Source organism: Diorhabda carinulata, chromosome X (genome assembly GCF_026250575.1).
Source record: "Diorhabda carinulata isolate Delta chromosome X, icDioCari1.1, whole genome shotgun sequence".
Taxonomy (NCBI): Eukaryota; Metazoa; Arthropoda; class Insecta; order Coleoptera; family Chrysomelidae; genus Diorhabda; species Diorhabda carinulata.
Window position 1 is genome coordinate 27,103,101 of NC_079472.1, and position 26,857 is coordinate 27,129,957.

At 29.9% G+C, this 26,857-nt stretch overlaps 1 protein-coding gene across 2 annotated transcripts; it reads left to right on the top strand.

Annotated features, from left to right (window-relative positions):
• Positions 1 to 26,472, top strand: LOC130901094 (sorting nexin lst-4-like). Of its 2 annotated transcripts, XM_057812188.1 has the most exons (8): positions 1 to 319; positions 13,022 to 13,133; positions 13,189 to 13,291; positions 13,593 to 13,841; positions 14,838 to 15,011; positions 18,020 to 18,317; positions 19,048 to 19,481; positions 20,476 to 26,472. In XM_057812188.1, the coding sequence occupies exons 3-8, from the start codon at positions 13,216 to 13,218 to the stop codon at positions 20,859 to 20,861; spliced, it is 1,617 nt and encodes a 538-aa protein (XP_057668171.1). In that variant the 5' UTR covers positions 1 to 319; positions 13,022 to 13,133; positions 13,189 to 13,215; the 3' UTR covers positions 20,862 to 26,472. The 2 variants fall into 2 exon arrangements, with proteins under 2 accessions (XP_057668171.1, XP_057668170.1); XM_057812187.1 differs by lacking the exon at positions 1 to 319 and having other exon boundaries at positions 12,860 to 13,133.
• Positions 26,473 to 26,857: the final 385 nt, after the last annotated feature.

Consider the following 26,857-nt stretch of genomic DNA (forward strand, 5'->3'; position numbering starts at 1 on the left):
ACATTAAAATGCATATCGGTGATCAACATTATCCGAATAAAGTGCATTTACATTACAATTTTAGCGAGTACTAAGTAGAAAGCAAAAGAAAAAATAATCACTTTGTACACAAACTCACGTGGTTCGATTACACGCGGTCCAAGTAAACCTAACCAACAGAATTAAACGCCAGTTAGTTATTCAATATCCAGTAGACAACATTATTGCGCGTCCGAACGTTTTGACATTGAAAAATCTCGCTGTATGATCGATTTTTTGTTAGTTTAGTGAATTTTTCTCAAATCTGCAAACGCAAAAGAATATGATATCATCAGTGACAGTAAGTATCTGTTTCATATAAATATATTATTAAATGTTGCCACCTGTCTAGTTGTTAGTTTTTTTTTTTCAAACCGGTAATGCGCATAGTGAAACTATAGACTTGATGTTTATTATAATCCATTTATGGCATAAAATTTGTTTCATTCATTCAAGTAAAATGTAGGTCATTGTAACTAGTTCAGTTTTTTGAGAATCCGTGCTGTTTTTTCGAATTATATTAATGTTACCTGCTTTATCTTATAGATTTAGTAGCTATGACATCATATACGCGGATGACCTTTTTAAATATCGAATCTACGCAACCTTGTAACCATTGGTTTTTAGTTGTTTTCTGTAATATTACATTATCATTTGAATATACTGGTTTTTTATCTATCGAAATTTTAAAACAAAGAAATTGTTTATCATATCTACAGTAGCCCTGTTTACCATAATTATCATTTACAAATATACCGAACCGAGCCAATTAATTTAAAATGTTTACTACTGATTATTAAAAAAATAATAATACCAACATAGAAAATTAATATATTTGGATATTGATGAATTAATGAATAATTTATCTCCTCTTGTGGCCATGTTAAAAATACAAAAGGTAAGTAAGCAATATCGCTTAAATATATCTTAAATTAAATCCGAAAGATTAAATACATACACTAACATACACTCTTTTTGGACGAAACTATGTTTTATTTGAATAGGGTAATTAGTAGGCATAATTGTAGTTTCTGGTGTCAGAAAAACCTACTGTGAATATTTGAAGCTGACACGCAGTGTCCCCAAAAAATAAATGTATGGACAACTACCATCAAAAACAGAATATTAAGACCATACTTTTTTTAAAAAATCTTACAATTGAACATTGTTTGGACTTTTTAATACTAGAATTAGTACCTCCAGCTGTAACGTTGCTCAATGAAATAGAAGTTTCAACAGAGAGAATTTCGATGAAATATTTGCAGGACATCAGGTTGGACGGCGTAGTGCAAAGTACCCACCAAGAACCTCAGACTTGAAGCTATGTGATTTTTTGGGGAATGTCTAAAAGACAAGGCTCATTAAAAGAGGGTGGTTAATATTAAAGTTTTGAAATACAGAATTATATATATATATATATATATATATATATATATATATATATATATATATATATATATATATATATATATTATATATATATATAGATATATATATAAATATATAAAAAATATATAAAAATCGCTATTTTTGCATTTATTTCCTTATTTTGCGAGAAAATTACACAACCCCAGCGAAAAACTTGTGTTATTGTAATTCCTGACAACTTTTGTCCAAAACGTTTTTTTGATTAGGGGGCCGAGCAAAATTTTCTAAACTTAGTTTTTCTGATTTTTCGAAAATGTTATCTGACACGCAGAGTGTATTCAATGTATTCAACTTTTCCATCTTCTCTGACAAGACTTATTTTACTCAGAGTTTGTTTCAAGACAGCTGTAATCAGAATTTTGTTAGCTGTTTCTGGAAAGACACAGATTGTTTGGGAAACATATTGAAACCTATGGAATTCAAAATCAACAAAAGACTTTGAAATAGGGGAGTCCGGGGCGTGTGGACACATATTTCTAATATCCTGTAAAAATTTCAGTTCAATTGGACCTATAAGAGCCGAGAAATCACACTGTGCCAATACGTCCCGTACCCTAAGCAGAATTGAAAAAAATGTTTTAGACAAAAGTTGTGCGGAATGTTATGCTCTATAAGTCTGCCATTTAATACATTGGAAAGGACTGGTCTCGTTGCTGTGGGTGACATTTCTACAATCCATCTTTTTTTCAATATGTCGTTCATAGAATCATTGTGAAGCTCGTGTAAAATGGAATCTCACCATACTTACGAAAATAAGAGAAAAACTACATAAATTAATCAGTTCAATAACGTTGCATTTGTCCTCCAGCCTCTACTCGGCAGGGTCTCAGGTGAAAATAAATCTATGAAATACCGTCGGCCGATATGTTATTTGATTCCATTCTAATTTGTATTTCAAAACTTCAATATTAACCGCCTTCTTTTAATGAGCCTTGTCTTTTAGATATCCCCCAAAAAAATCACATGGCTTCAAGTCTGAGGATCTTGGTGGGTACTTAATTGAACCACGCCGCCCAATCTGATGTCCTGCAAATATTTCATCGAAATGCTCTCTGTTGAAACTTCTATTTCATTGAGCAACGTGACAGCTGGAGGTATTAATTCTAGTATTAAAGTCCAACGTTCAATTGTAAGATTTTTTTAAAAAAAAGTGTATGGTCTTAATATTCTGTTATTGATGGTAGTTGTCCATACATTCATTTTTTGGGGAACCTGCATATGAGTTTCAAATATTAATAGTAGGTTTTTCTGATTAAAGAAACCAATGACAAAGCTGGAGAAAATTTAATTATTTACAACTCGTCTGAGTTAAGTTTTATAAGACCTCATTTTACCTTCTAAATGAGGTCTAGGTAGCATGTCATGTTTACAATAATTAGAGAAGATCGACAGATTTAACAGAAATATATTTTACTTCGATACTATTTCCATTAAAAACTTTATTCACTCGCTTGTTATATAAGGGTTTTTAATTGTTTGTTGTCGATGTTCGCAAAATGGATGAAAATACCAAAGGTAAAGGTGGTGTAGAAAAGTAAAGATCAACAAAACTGAAAAAAGCTAATGATTTCAATCGCAGTAATAAGTGAATATATCCAAACTTGCAGCCTTTAAAATGTCCTATTTCACACAATGGAAATCTTCCACAGCCTATTTGTATTTTAACTCGTTCATCCTTAGAGCAATGATGCTGTAAAATTTACAGGAATCTTTAAAATCTACAGGCGGAAGTGAATAAGAAGGTGGCACAACTACTTCAAAGTTGTTTACTGAAAATGAACTCAGCTATTTTATACGTGCTCCAAATTTATCAAAACAATAATCGGGACTGTTACCTCCAAGAACGAACGAATCAAATCCATTAGTACAAAGAATCACCATTACAGCATGTGTAAAAAGGGAAAGTAAGAAATTAGATGCTCGTGATGTTAATGGGTGATTTGTGTAGGTTTCAAAATGGTAAACTTTTTATTTGGCAATAAAGTTGTTGGTGAGATAGTAAAATTGTTCATTGGTAACTAGATCTGTGGCTTACAAGAAATTACTCAACTATCGGTAAGTTGGTAAAGTGGCACTTATTAAGCAAAGACAAAATCATGCTTCAACAATTACATAAGTTAGAAATGATTAAAGCAATTTTTAAAAATGTTGATTAAAAAAGGAGATTGTTTCAAATTCGTTTATATAAAATGTCCTGAACTTCAATGTAACCTAATGTAAAATAAAGATATCTGTGTATATTTCCACATTTTCCAATTTCTTTAATGTATGTTAGATCAAATTCACCAAAATAATTGATCGTTCCATGAATCGCGAGTACAAATATTACCGAAACCAATCTTACATCAAGAGTATGAAAACAACAGTTGATCAGTAGTACATACATTTCGAAAGCAAATTTTCTTTTTATTTTTGTTATAAGGATATCAATTTAGTAATCTTCTTTATATACCGCTACTTCATTGTAAATATATTCAACATAATATTTAGTAATAATTAATACCTGCCTGTAAATTAATTAAATAGAATATAGAATTCCAAGGTTGACATAGGTGTGACAAAAAGTATACTTGTATTTCGTCATCGTTATTGAGAGAGTGAGCAATAAAATTTGTCCTTCATTGTTTACATGAATAGACGCATAGATGTTATATAGTTAAATAGGGAAAGTGGTTTGGGGTGGTTTAGTTATTTAATTAAGTAAATTCATAATTAAATTGAATGAGTATAATGAATGTTAAAAATACAATACGTCAAATAAATCGTAATTACTATTCATTTCTTCCCATGTATTGGAAACGGTATGTGAAGCTCTTTAGGTTATCCTAGCAGATAACTTTTTGAAGGATTATAATTTAAATTATTCGCATAATAATATAAATAGAGAGGAGTGCATTATTGTCAAAAATTGAAAATTGGTTAAGTTATTTGCTTGGAACAAGAATAAGTAGAAGATGACTCACGCGAGGAGGTCATATCAAAGTGAATAATCCAGGAAATATTAAATCAGTGAAAGAAATTGATCAGTGAAGTGAGCAGCGCCTAAGAACCAAAGAAATTACAGCACAGCACATTTCAAAAACAAGTGTTCTTCCTACCTGAACATTTAAATATGCCAAAATAGCTTTTTGCTATGTTCCAATATACAAGAGAGATATGAGCTTGCTTCATGATAATACCCCAACTCACACTGTTTCACTTTGCCAAGCTACTGTACAGCGATATAGTTTCACAGAAATTTGATACCCACCATATAGATCTGATCTGTCCCCGTTCGAATATTTTTTGTTCGCAAAGCTGAAGGCCGAATTAAGGGTTATGAGGCCTAGAAACTTAAGTCAGACGTTCTGAAAATTGTGTGAAAATTAAAGGGGAATATAGTGAGAAAGCAGTCTTTTTATTTATGACATTTTTGCCTACATTAGGCTATATATGGAGTGTGCAACGTGAAAATACTAAATACTAGTACCTAACCTTTACAAAATTGGAAGACTACTTTTTTTGATGTTGTGCTTTCCTGTACAAATGGTGGTTTTTGGTAATTCCAGCTTTAGTGTAAACTATATTGTTATCAACGGCAATGTAGTTTTTGTTCCTGTTAACACATGCAGCTATTTCTCTTCAAAATTAATCTGATTGATTCGTTATTTCCCAAATAAATATTCTATAGTCTCCTGAGAAATCTTTTCCTATTGCCAAAAACTCTAAAGCCCCTTTTCAGTCCCGAAGCTCGATATTCGTCAAAAAATTTTAAACTAGGAATGGTGCACAATCTTGTGAAATAACTGTTTATAGGTATAAGGTTTTAGAACAATAGGTTAACAAATTTTAATAGAATTTTTGTTCATAGAGAAATTTCTAGTGATATCATAACTTCCACTAACCTAACCCTTTTCTGTTTTGCTACCTATTTCCACAAAATATTTTATCCAATCACGGCTATAATTGAAGAAAACAGAAATAAGGATTCCAAAAAGAAGGTTAGATTTACAATAGAATACGACAAGGTCAGTTTTACAAGAGTGCTTCAACTAATCTGTTAATTTTATTGACATTTGCTAGGTCAATACATCAAAAGTAACTAGATTTCTTCCTAGAACTATAACTTGCAAGGTATAAAAACTAAACCAAACCGATAAGGTTGCAATTGTGAGATCTACCATGATTGATTTTATTGACTTTACATTTATTGTTTTTAAAGAATATTTCAAGTTGTAAAAAGGTGCCGAGCAATTTAACTAGATTTAACACTCACTCAGAGCTGCATCTAATTCAACTTAAAAATGTATACGTTTCAGGAATATGCTACAATTATCGTCAAGTCCGATGAGAGCCAATTCAAATTCCCTACAAAACACAATTGATAATTTTTGAGAAAATGTAACTACCTATTGTTCGACATATGTCTATTATGTCTCTATATATTTAAGCAATAATCAGATCATTGACCCATTGAGCCATAATATTGGTTTATCCTACTAACGAATATTCTATGCAATTGTAAGGACTTGTCTTCAAACTTAAGTGCTTTAGATTGCTGACCCCTATTTCCATAAAATCTTTATCGCCAGCAAACAATTGGAAAAACAATAGGAAAAACAATTTTGCTTGGTTACAACCACAAGTCTAAAAACTTTTGGCATAAATATCATGAGCAAATTTTCTTCTGTGCTCAGTTTTGTTCTACACTAATATTTGGTAATGGCCTAACTTTCTTTTGTTTTCGTATGAATATATACATAATATCTTGGTATCTATTAAGTTAAAAACTATTACTATATTGCACAAAATCATAAAAACCATAGTATATCGTTCGTGTATACCAAATGAATGATAATACTGCAACAGCGTAAATCGGAAAACAAGGGGAAACATGAGTTTAGCTATAGAATCAGACGAGAAAAATACCATAAATCATTTGACAATGGATTAAGAAACATTTGAAAACTTCCAATGAAAATGAAACATAAAATAACTAAGAAATACTTGGCGAGAGAAGTAATATCAGCAGATTCTAAACTCATTTCTCCCTAGAATTGCAACTTGCGCCCAATAAAAATGGCACCGAACCGATAAAGTTGCAAGTGCGATATCTTGCATGAAACAATCATCTAAATTTAATCTACGCATGCTTTTGATCAAGAAGTGACATTATGCAAGTCTCTTGCAATTCCATAAGTAAAAGTAATTTCTTAACCTTAAATTTCATATAATATTTTGTGAGCGGTTTAAAAATTGAGCTAGGTATAGTAAACAAGAAAAAAATGATAAATGGTAAACATGAATTCAGCTATATGGTAAGACGCGAGAACATACAAAAGTATCTGAAAATGAATGCAAAAAGATGTGGAAAAGTTTTAAAGAAAATAACAAGGAATCAATGCCAAGAGACGTGATATCGGCAGATCGGAAACTCATTCCTCTCTAGAATTATGAATTATACGCAATAAAAATGGCATTAAACCAAAAATGCAAGTCCAATATCTTGCTTGAAACATTCAGATTAAAAAGTAATACATTTTGCATTGAATTGCACGTTGTCAAGCGGTCTTTATGCCGCTTATGCTTGCATTTTGATCAAGGTATAAAAGTCGTTTGACATGATGCGATACAATGTGCAATGCAATGCAAGACGCAATATTTTTTGATCAAAAACATGCGCAGATTAAGTTCAACTTTGTTTCATGCAAAATCTCGTACTTGCAACATCATCGGTTTGGTACCAATTTCCTTGCGTGCAAGTTGCAATTCTAAGGAGAAGTCTAGTTACTTTTCGCGTAACAACTAACTTGTCCATCAGACTTCAAAAGTGAGGCAGCAGATATCATTATTGTCAGTTATTCACTGACCACATTTTTTTATATCTCTGCAGCAATGCAACGGTATGCACTACTGTGAATGTTTTTGATCAAAATAAATTTGCGCCTTGCATTGCATTGCACGTTGTGTCGCTGCTCTTTACATAGATAGATAGAGATAGATATAATAGACCATAGTGAAGTGTTATGTACCCAACAATATAAAAATTCAATATGGTTGTTAGAATTGAAAAAATTATTCGCATCACAAACTATAAATCAACTTATTGTATTTCTCTTGTATAATCTAAAACGACTAAATAGACATTGTAAAATGTATCAAGCCACTTTAAGGTATACCAAAATATTAAATTTTTCTTTAAACATCCGTCTTAGTACTTTTAACGCTTTTCCATATGGAATTCTAATTCAAGACAACTTGTATAATATTTTACACGTGCTATAGTAAATATGTAGTTATACTGACTCATGCGACAATAAATGAGTTTCAATATCTTGCCCGTCTTCTATAAATAATTATATTTTATTTAACAACAACAAACAAAATCTTTAAAACGTCCATAATTTCTTGAAATGTAACCGACGAAGAAATTCTTATAATATCTAATTAAAAATAGATGTCATGTATAGTTGTGCTAGATATGGGACAGAGGCCGCACGCTAAAATATCTTTATATGTTTTTCTTGGATCTATTTCAAATGGGTGGTTAACCCAATTTCTTAGTTTCATTAATAGAATAGTCCGTCTATACGGTATGTCATTTTGTATTCCCCACCCTCAATATTTCCTAGTGAATAATGCTAAAACTTTGGAATTCAAAGGGAAATAAATTTTCGGAGTTAAACCCTCTAAGAGATGTAGGAATCTTAAGTGGAAAGGAACATCCAGTGGCAAATGTGTGATACTTCACCTGATATTCAATTTACGAAAAAAAGCTCTAGAAACTAATAAAAGTAGAACTTGTATTCACTAAAATTGATTGAAATAGGAAAATGTAGGGTCAAACCACCAAATATCAGAATATAATTTATTCAATTTTCTATTGTGGTAAAACATTTCTATTTTCGAGCAAAAAATTGTTCAGCATATTTCAACTATCTAATAGTTCATTTGTACAAAATCCTTTGAAAAAAATATATTCTTCAAAAAAGAAAAGATTTCATTTCAATTTATTGGGAGGCCAGATAGGGTGCACGAGGAATTATAGTTCTAATGTAAAATTGAAAGAAAAAATAACTTCGAAATATTCTTCAAAATATTGAAGAAACTCAAATTGGAAATTGACATTGAGAAGACCACATCAGATCAAAGCAATTCCGGAAAATGCCTTCCAAAAATGGAGTATCTTAGGTTATGTTTTTAATTTGGTTTTAATAAAATAATTTACCTTAGTCACTCGCTGCTAGTGCATAAGTCCTGCAGTGTTCTGAAAAAATTAAGAATTGAAAAAATGTGAATTACATAATTTTAATAATAATAATCAAAACTAATACAACATTATATATCACATATCCAAATGCGAAATATGGAAGAGATTTGTGAGAATAACTATATAAATTATAATCTTAGGAAGTTACCAAGAAGTTGACCTTTGTCCTAATGATAATCAAAATACTCATCAATAGCACAATAGTCCAGAGTGAGCTGAAGCTTTCCTCTGAAGAAATTTCCAAGTATTTCTTTGGATAGAAACAGCTTCCCAATTCCAAACTTTCAACACTGCAAAATCTGTATATGCATCGGGATTTTGATCGTCCTCATCCTTGATGTCATTGAGGTTTTTAATGAAAGAGATTTTTACAGAGCCATCTAATTCAATTTGCCAAATTCAATAAACTTATTAATGCAAAGATATTTATAGCATATATATATATATATATATATATATATATATATATATATATATATATATATATATATATATATATATATTTCACTTTTGTCATGTTTTCTTATCATTTACATTGGTACTTCCAAGAATAGTTCCTCAAAATCTGTTAGGCAAAAGTCCCTAATTTTATTAGTGTCTCAGACCCATTTGTCTAATAATAGTTTTATATAGTAAAAACTTTGTTACTCTGCTAATAAATTGTGATCATTTTCAATACATATTTTTGCCACAATTCCAAAGACTCGGAAAGTTTCATCCACAGCTGTTAACGACCTTGTAATAATAGATAATGACGTCGTCGTTAAAATTTGAATAGACCCCAAAAAATATGTCCTCTTATTTTAATCTCTGTTTCTGGAAATCTTTTTCAACCCAATTTTAAAAAGTAGACATAAAAGTGAGTCTTCCAGACAAACACTATTTTTGAGGGTAGCTTCATCAGACATCTCACTCTAAGTCCGATTTCACTAGACAAATGAGTTTGGATATGATGTGTAGCTTCTTTATTGCCTCCATTAGTTTCTACCAAATGATGCTATCAAAGGCAGCACAAATATCGATGAATAAATAGTAAATTTTTAAATATCTTTAAAAATAAATTCATCTGTTATTTATTCTCAAAACCGACGCCGAAAACAATTTGCACAACCTTAATGTTAATAGATCAGAACATGTGCAGAAATAAACATTTTAATTATAAGTAAATTTAGATTTAAATCACAAGAAACCGTAACATAGTGTTTTTATCGGTTGTAAAAATGTTACAAGGTATATTTAGAATGCTTAATTTCAGCGAATCCAAGGAGTGTAGTCAATAAATATACAATAAAATATTTTTGAGTAAACATCATGTTATACATGTGGATTTGATAATCAGAGAATTCAAAATGTCATAAAATTAGAAAAAATGCTGCTGGACATCCTTATTAGAATTATTCTGTTACTTCCAATCTACCACTTTCTCTATATTTTGCCCCTTATAAGAAATTCAAAAATACCCAAAATCATATGGTTTAAATCTATTAGAGATCTGGACTACTACCAAATTAGAACTATTTGGTTGTCTCCAATTTTATCATTTTTTAACCATGACATGTGGCACCATCTTGTTGGTTACTTTTTTTACGTAGACCGTAGTAAACAAACCACCCCTTGATGGTTATTTTTCAAATCTGGCCCCATCATTCATATGAATGAGTTCCATCGGTTCGGAAACCATAGTTTGTGTTGTTTTATTCACGATAGTCTATTTTTCTTCGGAATTATGGTTTGTAAGAGCTTTTGTTTTGTCTGTTCAGCTGTTGTAAGTATAAAAAGTAAAATGTGACATTAAGAAAGTTTCTCCTTTGGGTAATTCTATATCTATAAAAACAATTTAAATGAGATGTTTGTAAATCAGCTAATTATTTTCCATAGCTAGGGTTATCTCCTAATAGTACTGTTTGAGTTTTATCTCCAACTGCTAATTTTCGAGAATATTGGGTTCTCCATGTTAACCTTTAATATAAGTTAATTGCAAGGTAGTTCACTCCATTCTTCAGTGCGAATTATTAATTGTGCGACAAGACCATTGAACAGACATATTTTTTATGTCTTGAAACATGTTTTTCATTTATTTCATGCAAGCAAGACTGATTCATCATCATTTAGTTCATCCATTGTACTTGTATATTAAATAAAATCGGAGACCAATAACACTAGCTTGCAGATTCTTTATTTTTATTGGGTACATTTCTGTGTATTTCATTTTTTTACCAAAAAGAATTTGTTTTTCACTTATGATTTTAAAATACTATAGAATTGGTTCTAGCAGTTTCTCTAGTTTACATTGCAAGCCTTATCAAAGGCTGGACTCTGAAAATGTAGCGAACAATAACTCTTGTTATCAATATTATCCCTAATTTGTCTAAAATCTCTGAACTTGTTCGATAGTTCCGTAATGTTGACGATTACCAAATTGTTTATTAGGTTCGAGCTGCTTTGCATAATTCGATAATGATTCGCTGGGTATATCCTGATTTATGAACCTCTATTATTTTGTCAAAAACAGCATTATCACGTGCTATTTTGGATACAATTAATCAATAATAATATTTTTGCTATTTTTGGAATTAATATTATTATTCTGTTTACAAAGCCTAACTACCAAAATAGTATCGTTGATTTTATTATATGTCGATAAAAAATTTTAATCCTCCTCTTCTTTTTATTATCCTCCAAAGGATGAAGTGACACCATTTATATTTGATTCAGCAGTTGTTTCCATGCTTGCCTATCCTTTGCAATCTTGCAATCTGTTCGCCATGATGCAGTCTCACATCGCGTACGTTGGTATGGGAAAGATAAGAGCATCAACTAGACGGAGTTCCGTTGTTTTCGTGATAGTTTGTCTTTCCATATTTTATTTAACTTGGTAGTAACTGAGCTTACCATAGTCAGACGACGGCGTAATTGAGGAACCAAGATAGTTAAAATTGTTTACCACATCGAAGCCTGTTATTTCTGATGTTTGTGGACATTGTGGTCTTGTCTATAAACTATCATTGTTTTCTTTTTGGATTTATTTATTTTTAAGCCATATTTTTCGCTGATAACAGACAGTCTGGTCATAATTTCTATTATTGCTGGTATGGTTGACGCTTTGATCAGTGTGTCGTCGACGTAGCGCAGGTTGTTGATCCTCTTTCTGTCAACTTTTTTTTATCGGAAAGAGGATAAAAATTTTTAATAGAATATTAGAAATATTACAATACAATAAAATGGTAATTTGCTTTGGAAAAAATTGAAAATTAAGAAAATGAAAATATATATTAAATTCAATTAAAAATAAACGATACCAACTATGTTAGACTTTCATTAATCACCTTCTATAGTAAAATTTATGTTTTGACACTACAAAATACAGTAACAATAGTTGATATTTGTTAGTTTTCAATATGAAATAAATCATTTTATTCCACAAGTCAAGTGGTTTTCCCACTATATTTATGTATAGAAAAAAAAAATCACACGCCTCATATCGTGTTACATTGGTAGCCAAGTTAATAATAAACAAATTATGACAAAACAAATTTATTTCAATCGATAAAAATCTCATTATCGTTTTCACAATGTTTTACTATATACTAATCTTTATAAACTTCATTCAAAATTATATTTTGTAATATCAACCAATAATTGTCCGATGCATATGTTTCAAAATTTTTTCTTGCTCCACTGTTATTGTTAATTAGAATTCAACTTCGAAAGGTTAAGTTGAAGATAATATTTAATTAAATCAAAAGTTGTTTTTAATGCACCATTCTTAAAAATAGAATAAAAAACTTTTATCGTTTTGATAGACAAACCAACGATTTTGTAGTTTTTCTGGTGTTTCGATCTCGGCTTCGGTATGAAAGTCAGCAATTCTAGCAAATATTTCATTTAACGCTAAACATTCCATTTACTGAAGCTTCACAGTTATAGTGGTGAAACTATTACCACCTGAATCGATCGCTTGATCTCCTTAAATCAAGACTGAACTCTTTCCTAGTTGTATATGAATATTGATTTATTTTCTTAATATAAACAACTATTTTTAAGAAAAAAGAATGAAATGACGTTTTTCAAAAGTACTGGAAAATTTAAATTGGATTTATTATTTTATATCCCGTAAATTAACGTTCAGTTGTGCTATCAAACGTGAGAATTATGTCGGTTATTCGCACTAGTAGTCACATCTAGTGTATCGTACCGTATCGACGCATGGCGTAAGTGCAATAAGGTAGTGAAACGTCAACATCCTTAATGTTCGTAAACATGAATGACAAATCATGTCGAAATACCTATAACAAAAAGTCTGCGTGCTAATGGCAAATTTTTTAGGTAGTATTTAGCAAAATCCAAAACTGTTTTGCTATCATTCGTCTATGTAATAAATTTAATCGTGACTAAATAAACAACAGGCTGTTCGAAGACGACATCAAACAAAGAATAGGTTAGTTAAAAGGTTCATTAGTCTTGTACCACCCACAATTAATTTGTCTTTTTAGGTACTTGAGTTGTATTAGTTACTAAAAATGAGTTCGTTTAAAGTCAAGGTTCTGTACGATTTTCAAGGAGAGGCCAATACTGCAGAAATGAGTATTGTTGCAGGTAAAGTAAAATTTGTTCTTACTAGAATTCACTTCTTGAAAGTTTTGATTCCAAATTTTTACATTCGAGGCAAAAAATAAGTGCATTGTTTACTCATTTATTTTAATGTCTACTTACTAAGCTAAAGTATTTGAAATCTGCTTAATCAGCTCAGTTAGAACTTTTATTGTATTGAAACATTTATGACCCATAAAAAAAGATGCATATATACCAATTCATAAACATACAATAACGAATTTCAAGTATTAACACAGGAAGAAATCAACTGCAAACTGAATAGTTTTAATAAATGGTTTTTCAGGTGAAACTTTAACTGTAACAAGAACTGATGTAGGAGAAGGTTGGTGGGAAGGTTTTAACAGCAAAGGCCAATCTGGTCTCTTTCCTGAAGCTTATGTAGAAAAAAATATTTCATCCCACCCTCCAAATATTCCAGCACCAGTTTTGCCACCTCAGAATGACTGGGGGGACTCAAATCAAAAAGACGATTGGGATGATGATGACGACTGGGATGATGACACTGTGTACTCTGAAGTTGGAAACAATCATGGTCAGTACAATATAATTTCAATATAAATTAGTTAAAAAACAGATGAAGTCAGAGGATGTATGGATTTAAACACTGAAATCTTTTATTTGTTTTTATTTGGAAATACACCTTGAAAATAAGCCTAAAATTTCATATATTTTCTCAAAATGAATTCCTTTTTAATATTTCATACTACATATTGTTACCATATAAATGTATCCTTCAAATTTATCCATTAGTTTAATGAGCATAGTACGTAAATTGCACTATTTATTTCGAGTAAAACTTTGTTGCAATAATTATTCATATATCTCATAATTTATAAGGTTTTTGTTTTAGATATAGTAGAAATTAATTTTTCCAATTTTAATCTTCTTTTTAATTGAGAGAACCCAATTTATATCCTATAAATTTGTTGCAAATTTTATAATCACCAAAATGTAGTATATCAGTAACATATATTGTTATTGTAGCTATGACGAAATTTTTTTTGTAAAGACTTCTTGAAAAATTTGCATTTCCTATGAACTAGTTTTCTTATTTCAAGAGAAATTGTAAACATTTAGTACATATGTTAAATAATGGATTGAGTGGTAAAACAAATCATTTCATATTACTTTTAAAATGAAGAAATGAATTATTTCTGAAAAAAAAATTGTCTAAAATATTTACTACTAGGCAGTGAATTCCTTTATATGAAGAAATTTTTATATTTCCAACAGTACCACTTCTTTTATTATACAGTTATTCACAAAATATTGCTGCAGATATGTGTGATCTGTATGCATATACACAATTAACTAAAATATTATTTTGAATTGTGACAGTTTTGTAGTAGCTCTTATGTAATTTTCATATTTATTGTTCCTGTTAATAATTTATGCTGAGGAGATGTGTTTTACAGAAATTTGAAAAAGTAGTTTTGTGCTTAACTTGAATTTTCAAATGAATTAAATATTAAATTGAGAATTTGTCAAATTCAAATCAATAATGATATTTTGAAAATGTTTTTACTAGGTCAACATCAGATCTACAGTAATGAACCAAACCAAAATCAGATATCTCACCACTTTGATAACATGTCTCTGGGTGGTATTAGTACAACAGGTGATAATAAAGGAACAGTTACGAAGAAAAGTTTGAACATATTTTCCTCATATGTCAAAAGTGGATTAGAAGGATATATATTAGGTGAGTCAATTGATAATTATGATATGGAGCACTGTATATCTTTTACCAAAAACTGTTTGTTTTTTGGGATGATTTCATAATATTCATAGCAAACTATTTCTTGTCATATCTCCTGTTGCATTATCCTGAAATTATAGATAAATGATAATTATGATAACTTGATCTACATCTGTTCAACAAATGATCTAATAATTAGTTTTTACTTAGAAATTCAACTGTAGATTAATTTTGTTCTAGAGTATCTTTTCTTTTTTGCAAAAGATAAAGCTAAATATTTTAATAACAATAAAATATCGACTTATCAAAGATAATGAGACTTGAATTAAGCAAAATATGCATTATTTTGTAAATTGAAATTTTTTCATCAATAATAAATAGATAAAAACAAAAATATACAATTAATTAAATTTGTCTTGAAACAGGCACTACTTTTTCTATCTATCCTTCTCATATTTAGTAAGGCAGCTAGGCACGTAGAAACACAATTGAAAGTGGACAAAATGTTTGTATTGATTAGCACTTTAAACTACTATAAGGTGCATCTCAATTTTTCAAATTTATACACCCTTAAAACACTTATAAAAAATTATGGTTTTTTTTCATGAAAATTTGTACATTCAAACTTCTGTAACTTTTTAACAGATAATATTTAAAAGTTCTACCACATCTCATTTGGAAGCTTAAACCTAAGATCCAATTAAATAAAAGTCTTCAATAGGACAACAACTAGGCTCAATTGATATTTTATCGTTGAAACAACTTTAATTCTATGATAACTCTATGAACTTTTTTGTGACATTTATTTTAAGATGGAAAATCCAAACCATTTGGCTATTACAGCTGTAGGTTAAAGGAAATCCTTTGCAGGCAATAATTACCATTATTGTATCCATTAAAAAACTCATAGCTATTATTCATTTTATTTCATGGTAGTTCACTAATTTATCTTCCTTGCTATAATCACTAAATGTAACTCCTCAATATTTGTAGGGATTCCTTTCAAATGGCCCTCGTATAAGACAATGACATAACTTGAGAACATCGCATTTAACCAGCTTCCTTACTTGTATTAAAAGGTTGAAATTTTGTTGGAGAATTTGTTTGGTCATATATAAATTTTAATTAGGTGTCCACAATAAACAATTATATTCCACTCTTGTCTTGTTAAGGTCAACAGGTCAGACAAGTACTTAAATTGAAAATTAATTCCAGCTGTGACTCAGAAAACGTGTTTACATCATTTTTGTAAACATTAAACTTTAAGCACCTGTGAATCATTTTTGATAAGTATCAGAAACACCTTTGCAGTTGAATTGTTAAAAGTATTCCTGCATATAATCTAATTTGTGATATGTAGTGTCTCTCTAGAGTATAAGTGATTGTGAGAAGTTTTTTTTGTTAAACAATGGATTCAAATACTATTAATGTTGATGATATTCAACCAAAGAATATGAAAAATGGGAAATGTAAAGGTAACTCTTGTTTATAAACTATTTAGTAGAATTTCTTTTTTTTGTATGCTACAATTTTCTTATCAAACAAACAATATGAGTGAAATATAAGCATGAAAAACTATCTTTCAAAACTAGATCCAAGTCTATATGGTCTTAAATATATCAAATATAGCGACTGTATACACTCATTTATTTAAAAAAAAGTTTTGTTAGGTTGCGGTTATTTCATAAAATATTAAGAAATTTTTTACCCTTCAAATTTGAATGTTGTACTGTTGGTATTCTTATTGAAGTATGTCTAAAAATCCTGAGATAAATTTCATGAAATGAGAAACTATTTTGTGGACAATACGATGAAAGCAAATGCTATATGATATAAATAATATTAATAATCAAATTGTAAAAACCCTTTCCTTACTATAGGTACTTTTTCATATTCATAAAAAACATATTATATAATCAAAATATTTCTAGTCTTCAATCAAAACACCACAAAACAAAAGAATATATTAAGTTCCTAGTAATAATTATGGTGCTCTCTACATAGGACATATATCACAGTATTTGGAAAATAGATCATTAAGAAAAAAAACCGCATGAAACATATATTTAATTCAAAAATCGTTGAAACAGAATCTAAAACAAAAAAAAATTAATGTGCTTATAAATATTTGCTTCTTTTTCACATATAAAAAACTTTGACAATTGAGGGAAAATTATTTTGTATTAAAACGAAACGAATTTCATATTTGTATTTTTATAAAGCTGAAGAAAGATCAAAATTCTTTCCTATAAAAAAGGAGTTATTTTTTATAATTTTTCAATTGAGCAAAACTTTCAAAGTAATGATTGTTGAAAAACAAATAAAGCTTGAATAAAAAATTCAATTAATAATACAAACATCCTTATATCTGTACTCCATACAACAATTGAGACAAAACCAATAATTAGAAAAGTGAAAAAAGTTTTATGATAAACCATACAAATTGTAATTTTAAGATATAAAGTTGAATCTAAAAAGAACTTCATATACCTATTTAATATTATTTAAACATATTGAATTTTATTTGCTAAATATTCTAAAATGTTAGTAAACCAGAAAGCTGAACTATTTTCTTTGTGTTTTTACCCAGTAATGAAATTTTATATTGAAACTGTTAAGTGTAAACAATTGATATCTCTTTACACAACTTAAGTAATTCTTGTTGAACAAAGTATTATTAGAAAAGCATTAAAAAGATACTAATCAATGTTTTGTTCTACAAGTTAATTTTTGTTACAATAAATTGGCTTTACCATGTAAGGTGTAGATTCTTCCAAACTTTTAAAAGTATTTGATTCAACTTTAGCTTCTACACAATGATTTATTAATTCTCCATTTAATTGATTTAAATTTATATTAATACAACTTGAGCCTACCTCCATTTCTAATAATACTTTTAATGTTTTGCCTTTTGTGCCTACATTCAAACTCTATTATTATGCACCTTATTATAAAGTCTTCACACTTTATTTTGTATTGTTATAAAAATTGAATGTGTATTTGTTTTTCAGGAAATTCCGCGAATTTACCAGTAGCCAATAAAAAATTTGTCATTTTTCGAGATAGCGACGATATTTTAGGAAGATGGGAAGTGATTTCGAACCCATATACAGTTCAAATAGCATCTCCAAAGAAAGCGTCCAAAATGGGAGGATTAAAATCATTCATAGCATATCAATTGACCCCATCTTTTTCAAATGTGGAAGTTTCTAGGAGATATAAGCACTTTGATTGGCTACATGATAGGTTAACAGCAAAATTTAATGTTATAGCTATACCTCCTTTACCGGATAAGCAGGTATCTGGCAGGTAATTGTCTTTTGTAGATCAAAATAGGCTTGTTAAAATCACTTTAACATTTTGAGTAAGTTCAAATTTATATTTTTTTCGCTACATGATCAGTTTGGTTTCTGATGCGGTCATCTAGAGAGATCCAGGTTTCTTTGTGGATTGACTTATGGTCGAAATAAGTACTCATTATCCTCATATCGTTACTAACTACAAATCCTATCGCCCTCTTCTTATTTTGATTACTATCACTATGTTTATTTCTCCCACCCATTGCTTTTATGTTCATCTCTCCATTCCCAAACTTGGCATTAAAGTCTCCTAATACTAATTTAACATCATATTTTTGTATTTTATTATGGATAAATTGAATCTTTTCATAAAATTCATTTTTACTTCATTATCTTCCTCCTCTGATGGAGCATGCACATTCAGTAAGATTAATTTCTAAACTTAGATATTATTCTCAACTTACAAATTCTGTCAGAGATGGTTTTGAAATCCACTACTAAAATTTGCAACTCATTACTCACTATAAAATTCTCACATTCTAGGCCCCTATATTTATCCTATCATATAAATATTACTCATAGTGTGAAACAATGAATTTTTTTAGTTATAACTTATTATATCGTAATGTTCCAATTGAAATTTACTTTCTTCTATTTAAAAAAAGTTAACTAGAGATTTTCCATTCATATTCAAGAAAAAAATTTCCAATTCATATTAGAATGAATAGTAAATGTTTTAGATATGAAGAACAGTTCATAGAACACAGAAGAGCACAACTTCAGGAATTTATAAATTACATGTGTAGACATCCGGTACTAAGTACATGTGAAGTATGGCTTCATTTTCTCACATGTACTGATGAAAAACAATGGAAACAGGGTAAAAGGAATGCTGAAAGGGACCAGTTAGTAGGCGCCAATTTTTGTATGTCAATCGAAGCGCCAGAAAAGGATATTTTAGCTTCTTTATCTGAACCAAAAATAGAAGAAAATCTCAATTATATGATAAGATTGGATCAATGTATTAAAAATTTAATGAATACGGCCCAAGATCAACACAAAAAATGTATTAATATGTATAAAAGGGAATTTATGAGGATAGGAGAGTGTTTCTTTGCGCTAGGATCGGCTTTTGAGTACAATCAGCAAGGAATGTACTCAAAAGCTTCTGTAGGTAAGAAGATTTTTTCTTATATATGAACTTGATTGGTAAAAGTATTTCTCTCAACATAACTTTTATGGTTAGATATACAAATTACCGATGTATATATGTTTGATTGCAGCATAAAACTAAATAAAAATTCAGATGTAAATCTTTAAGCCAGGAAAATCATTTCATGCTAAAAGTATGAGATATTATATTGTGATGTTATAATTATATTGCCATCGTGATGGTCTGGATCTAAATATCAAAGTTTACTGATCTAATATGCTTTTTTAAAAGTAATCTCTGATATTAGTAAATGTTATTATGACATAAAGTCTTATGATGCTGCAGAATACCCCAATCGGATGATCAGAAATCATATTTTTCCAAAAATTAGAAGCCTTAAACCAATAAAAGCAAAATTGGAAGTATATTCATTAAGTGGCTTGCTCATTTTGGACAAAACAGCGATCAGTGGCTTTTAATAAACCATAAACCGAGAATCGAGAAGACTGGTGCAAGGAAATTCGTTATTAAAAAATTTATTAAATATAGTGCTGGAAATAATAATCAGTGGAAGTAAAATGTGGCATCCACTAGAAATGTGGTTTTATTAACCAGGTCAAGAAACAACAAACAAATTTTTCTCAAGTTCGACAAAAAAGCAAAATAGTTTGGCCTTCAGATGAACATGCAGAAGATGAAAAGATAAGCAATAGAAGGGAATAAATTTATGTGAAATCTTCCATAAATAGTATATTCTGCCATATAAAGGGAAATTATGAACTTGAGATATGTGAAACATTTGTTAAGCATTTTGTTCTGAGTTTTCTTTCAAAATAATAACCAATATAGTTTTAGAGTAGCAGAGAACAGTTGATGGATATCATTGATAAACTTTATAAAATGATCAACATTTGAAAATAGAAAGTATTAGACATTAAGTTAATACATCAAACATAAGACTTAATATGATAATTAAGTATCTTTTCCCCATTTAGGTCTTATCTTTATTTTTTAGATGTTAAAAATATTGGAACAACTTATATGGCAATCGGAAAACTATATGGAGAACAAGCAAAAATAGATTGGCAACCTTTATTTGATAAACTTTATATTTACAAAGGCATTACGAACGACCTTCCAAATATACTCAATCTACAAAAACTCTCCGAACAAAAGAAGAAAGAATGCGAACGTAATTCTCAAGGACCACAAAGCGCTATAGCAGATATTAGAAGAAGAGCTGATGTTTTGACGTACACAGTATTCGCCGAATTAAATCATTTTCAACAAGAACGCGATACCGATTTACGACTAACAATGAGAACTTTCTTGCAGGAACAATTGAATTTTTATAAAAATATTGTAATGAAATTAGAAGAAACACTAGATAAATTTGATTGAAATTATAACTTCTTGCCCAGTGTTAAATAGTATACAGGTTAACCAAAAATTATTTTTTGGTTTGTTACAGGAAATATCTAGTTCTTTAATAAATTGAAGATATTTTTCAACAGTTCGAGGTATTGGAAACTTTGAAAATGTCTCGATTGACGACGATTTTTTTTTTTTCGTCTACCTGTAATCAACATTTTCAACTAGAGTGAAAAAAAATGATAAGTTAACGAAAAATCTGGAACCAAAAGAAATAATGTTTTAATGTGGCGATTCACAAAAAGAATTATCCGATATTGGTCACAAAGAATCCAAAAAAGAATATTTTCATCAAAAGAAGCAAGCTTTTTGTATATTAAGCATATTATATCTACTGTTTCTAATATCCTAGATAATATGAAAAATTTAAAACCAAAAAAATATACAAAACAGTGAATTTTATTGAATTTATTTTCAATCTGAAAATATTTTCTGCATTGAATTCAAATCTTATTCTATTATATTGGTTTGTGTGGTTATACAAAATGAATCTTATGATACTAAACACACTTTTACACTACCACAAACCTCATAATTACACTGTCCGAGGTAAACTCAGCCTTCAGTCTCTGAAAACGATAACTTGGTTATCAAAACGCGTTAGACAGTGTAATTGTGAGTGGTGGTGTAAACAGTGTATTCAGTATGAATACCAAATGTTCAAAAAATTCTTACTTACAACCTTACGAAAAATTGTGAACATAAATAAAAACTCATTTGTTAGGAATTTACATTACAAGACTATTTGAGTGCTAGAGATTCAGCCTGACATCGGTATAGAGACATGTGATTTTTTGATACTTATGAAACGACTCACAATTTGTAGTTGGTAGTTATCCATTGGAGTCATTGAAAAGGTCTATATCTTCACTACTCTGTTTTTGTGACTAGTACTTTAAATATGCATTGTCAGTACTTTCCTCAGTGTTGTATAATATTGTTCTTAGTATGACTACATAAAACATTTTGGTCTTTATTGTAATGAAATATGAGCCGTCCAGTAAACAAAGTGATTATCTCCATAAAACAAAATGTTGATAAATATGATGAATATATTTTTTTTAAAATTCCTCTTATAATATAAATTTAAATATATAAAGTAGAATACATAAATACAGGGTTTGTCCGGAAAGTAATAGGACTGAGTCGATTTAAAAAATCGTATTGATCAAATGCGTCGATGCAGCGCTGCCAGCGCGATTTCCAAACATTGAAAAGCCTTTTCAGGCGAGGAAACAAAAAAAAGTCCGGGGGGCCACATCTGGGCTGTAGGGCGGCTGCGGAAGCGTTGAAATGCCGGCCTTAGTCAGGTAGCTGTTCACAAGAAAGGCGGTGTAAGCCGGGGCGTTGTCGTGGTGCAACTTCCAGTCTGCTGCGATGTCTTTTCGGACCCGATTGACCCTTCGTTTGAGTCTCTTGAGCACTTCCACGTAAAACTTGGCGTTGACGGTTTGTCCAGGAGGAACAAATTCATGGTGGACGATGCCTTTGATGTCAAAAAAGACAATGAGCATCGTTTTCACTTTGGATTTGCTCATTCTTCCCTTTTTTGGGCGAGGAGACCCCGGTTTGTGCCACTCGGAAGATTGCCTCTTTGTCTCGGGATCATACTCAAAGATCCATGACTCGTCACCTGTGATTACGTTATTCAAAAATTGGGGTCACTTTCACACATGTTCGAATTTTCTTTTCTTGGCACACTTCCACTCGCCGCAATTTCTGGTCGTCAGTGAGCACTTTTGGGACCATCTTCGCGCACACCTTGCGCATGTTCAAATGCTCCGTCACAATGTCATGAACCACAGATTTTGGTAAATTTAACATCTGGGCAATCAAACGAATACTTAGTCGACGGTCTGTGTTTAAAACTTTGCGCACACGAGTAACATTGTCGGTGTTTGTCGAAGTCGAAGGTCTTCCAGCACGGTCTTCATCGGCGACCTCTTCCCGGCCCTCCAAAAAGGCCTGGTGCCACCGAAACACACCACTTCTTGCTAAAGCAACATCTGGGTAAGCCTGCTTGATCATATCAAACGTCTCTGTCGCAGATTTACCGAGTTTCACATAGATTTAATCGCGTACCTCTGCTCTAACGAACGCTGTATTTTCGGCTTGCACAACTCACAGAAACACGTCGCGCGAAAATGCCTGTCCTGACTCTCCAGGTGCTCGGAGACAACTGACCAGCCGCTCGTTTGTTCGCTAGGAACGCCCTCTACCGAAACCAGTCGGTGCGCGCACGCTCTGAAGTACAATCGCGGCGGAAGAAAATCAGTCCTATTACTTCCCGGACAAACCCTGTACAGATATGGTGTTCATGTAAAGTGATATAAAATTAAAAGAAAGAATAGCAAAAAATAATCGACAGTAATTTTACAGTTTTTATGTGACTGGTGACATGGCAAATTTTCTCAGAAAAGACCCTAAAAATTTTTAGATATTTATTAAAATTTTACACTTTAATTATTTATGTTTATCATTGTAACATGGAATCTCACGTTTTTCGTGTAGAGTGTAAAATTTTCATAAATAACTACAAATTTACATAATTATTAAAATCATTTCAGATGCGAGTTTTTTTCTACCTTTTCTGAAAAAATTTATCATAGCGATGGTAATATTTTTTACACCAACAAAAATTAAACATTTCAACAAAGAAAACGGTGATATTTTGACGTGAGAATTTCCGATTGAAAATTATGGTGCTTTTTCAATATTAGGTCAAAATGAGATTAAAAAATTAATATTTCAAATCATATGAATTACAGTGTACTTGAGACATAAAAAAATGAGTTTTCACCAAATTTGGTGAAAAGAAAAATGTTTTTTGTTATAGATAAAAATAAAAAACTAAAAACGTGGTTATTTCAATTTTTCACATAAATTATTCAAGGGCAAGAATTTTTTGCTGTGTAGTGGTGTTAATCTTCATTATTCAGTTATTATAAACATAAAAATTTATGACTATACCAAGTGCTTTGGCACTTAAATTCAAGATTTTTCAAAAAGTGGAATTGATCAATGTGTGCACCGAACGGCTCATATCTTTCATATTATTCTCAGTCACCTGCTATTTTGTTTTCTTTCAAAGCTCTATTTTTGGTGTGTCTAATGCATTATCACTAAATTAAAACCGTTTGAAGAAAATACTACCATTGTGAAACATTTTAAAATCGAAATCTATGTCTAGATGTTTACTGTACCTGTGATAGCGCATTTTACTTTTTTTATTGTAAATAGCAACTATTAAGCTTACAACAGATTTCATTATTATGAAACTGTATAAAGCGAGAGGTAAGACTTCAACTAAATTGTGTGTAAATATTTATTTTATTTTAAAAAGAAATATTAGTTACAAGGGTATCGCCTTATTTCTTGTTCAATATAAGCTTCTTGAATTGTGAAAAATCTTTGGAATAATTTAACTTGCTAATTAAAAAGTAAATCTCCAAAATTGACATGTCTTCTTTTGTTTGTTTTTTCATAATTTCTATCAAGGTTGGTGTGTTTATATCAATCATGAAGGTTCATTAATGATCTTAGAATTATTTCAAGAGTTAGACAATCCGAACAAAAATAATCTTATCTACTTTCTGCATTTATATTCTCATTTTTTTTTTCAAAAAATGTAACATGTAATATTATATACCAGTACAAGGTTTGTAGAGGTTTTTAAAGGTATGCTTAAGAATCGGTCCGAATAGTTTTATCTTAAAAGGGCTCGAAGCCGTATAATAAACATTTGGATAAAAACGATTTAATTAGATTATGTCCACCTAATATCGGTAGTTTACGTTTGACAAAATAGCAAAAATCGCATCTACTTAAAAATCTTTTGTAACCATGTTAGTAGCTACCGTAACACATAATTTCAATTCTATAAACACAAATATGTGAATGGAGTTCACAGATTATTCAGTTACCATAATATTAGAAAATTGTACCATATACTATTTATACATAAAGCTTGTCAAATCTGTTTTTGAGAAAAAAATGTATAAATTCATTTGAAGAGAGTGAAGATGAAATAATTTGTAGGGAAACTCTTATAACTAATGATACTAATGGGTTGGACGATCTGGATATACGTTAATTTTAGTATAGAAGATTTTTTGGAGAAAGCATCTACATTATTAAAGCAGGTGAAATGTTTCCAAAAGATTTCATAAATAATTTCTCCATATTCAAAAACATAGACGAACATAACTTTTTTGTTGTCTATATTTATATTATCATTTTACAACAATAATTTAACTGAAAAAGACACGGCTATAAACGATTTATAAAGTGCTTCAAGAATTATGTATTACAATAATTTATAATTAATATGTCCCAAAATCCACGTTTCCTAAAACAGAATACTAATCGATATATAAACCTTTAAAAGGATGACTTTTGAAGTAGTTTCAAGATAGTGTGACTTTAACAATTGTTTCTTATACTTTATGAACAAAAAAATAACACGGTTTTCAATTTATTCTAAGTTGATGGTATAAATGTACTTGACTGTTAATGAAAATGTGACCTTACAAACCTCATTTATTAAGCAGAATGATTATTCATATGGGGCAGGCAATAACATGAATCAGCTTAGTCACTATCAAAATATGACTGTGCTCAGTTCGCATTATTTCACTCCAGTAATCCAGTCTAGTGTTGAACTGGATTATATCGTTCACATTCCAAAAAGCTGTTAAATTGGTAACACAATGCTTTCAAGAAAGAAGTAGAAATTGTTTTATTAATTATTACCGTTAGAAGAAGAGCTGAAGAGGGTGAAAAACACATATTCTCTATACAAAAAAGTAAATTGAAAAAAATTTCCAACGCTGGATTGGAATAATGAGAACCGGGCTTAATCGTAACCGTTTGGTAAAAAAATGATATTTTCAGTCCATCCCTTTATAGAGTTGTATCAGCTCTATTTTTAAGTTCTAAAAAAATGTAGACATTTTTCTTTGGATATACTATAACTCTAGAAATTAAAGTACATAATTCTGGACCACCTTGTATAATTTATGTTAATTATCTTTAATTATAAAGCCGCCTCATCTAATACCCTCAATTTTTTATAAAATTTCATAAATAAATTAGATGCTGCAGCTTTAACTTAACCTATATTATAATGTATGTAATGAAACTTTCTAATTCAAATTATTTTGCAAATATATAAATATTTATATATTTAATTTTCTTTATTGCTTCAGCCAAAGTATTGTAAACTTCATAAATTAAATGAATATGTAATTATTATTATTTCATTTATATGTCATAATGTCAAAAAGTAATTTAGTGAATTTTTTTAAAGAACTGTCTAAATTCAAGGATGAAATGAGACAGTATATTCAATTTTAGAAGAAGTGTCAAATTTATGAAAGCTTCCTTAACTTAGGTTCCATAGCTATATTTGATTCCTATATTTTGTTTTATAAACTTTATTATGAAAAACTGCATACGTCATTTAAATATTATATTATTTATTTTGCAATGATTCCACTATTTGTCTCCATACTGTTTATTATATTGCTTTTGAAAAGTTGTATCTAATAATCTTTTAATATATCATTTGTTGAAATTTAAATGTTTATATTATTTTCTGTGGTCTGTATTATGTTTTTTATTTTTATTTATTCACCAGAGTAACCGTATAGTACATAACAAAGTAATCGGACAGAGAAAAACGAGTTTCCTGTTGGTCAGTTTGGAGATGCAAGACAAGCATGGCAAGACTCTCTCTTAGCCATGCTTGTTTATCTTTAAAACTAATATCAACAGTTATGTTCAAAGTAACAGTATATAAAATTTTTTAATACAATAATACTTATTTTAATAAACGTCGGTAAAATTCCTGTCTAGTTTTATAGACTTGAATCATCTGTTAACTCTAATAGGATCAAGACTCATATCTATATACATATATATTTATTATATAAATATAGTACCCATTTTATATAATATCCAAACAT

Coding starts and splice junctions, on each gene's coding strand:
- LOC130901094 (XM_057812188.1), top strand. CDS start 13,216: ATGAGTTCGTTTAAAGTCAAGGTTCTGTACGATTTTCAAGGAGAGGCC. Junction 13,292..13,592: donor AGAAATGAGTATTGTTGCAG/GTAAAGTAAAAT, acceptor ATGGTTTTTCAG/GTGAAACTTTAACTGTAACA. Junction 18,318..19,047: donor GATAAGCAGGTATCTGGCAG/GTAATTGTCTTT, acceptor TAAATGTTTTAG/ATATGAAGAACAGTTCATAG.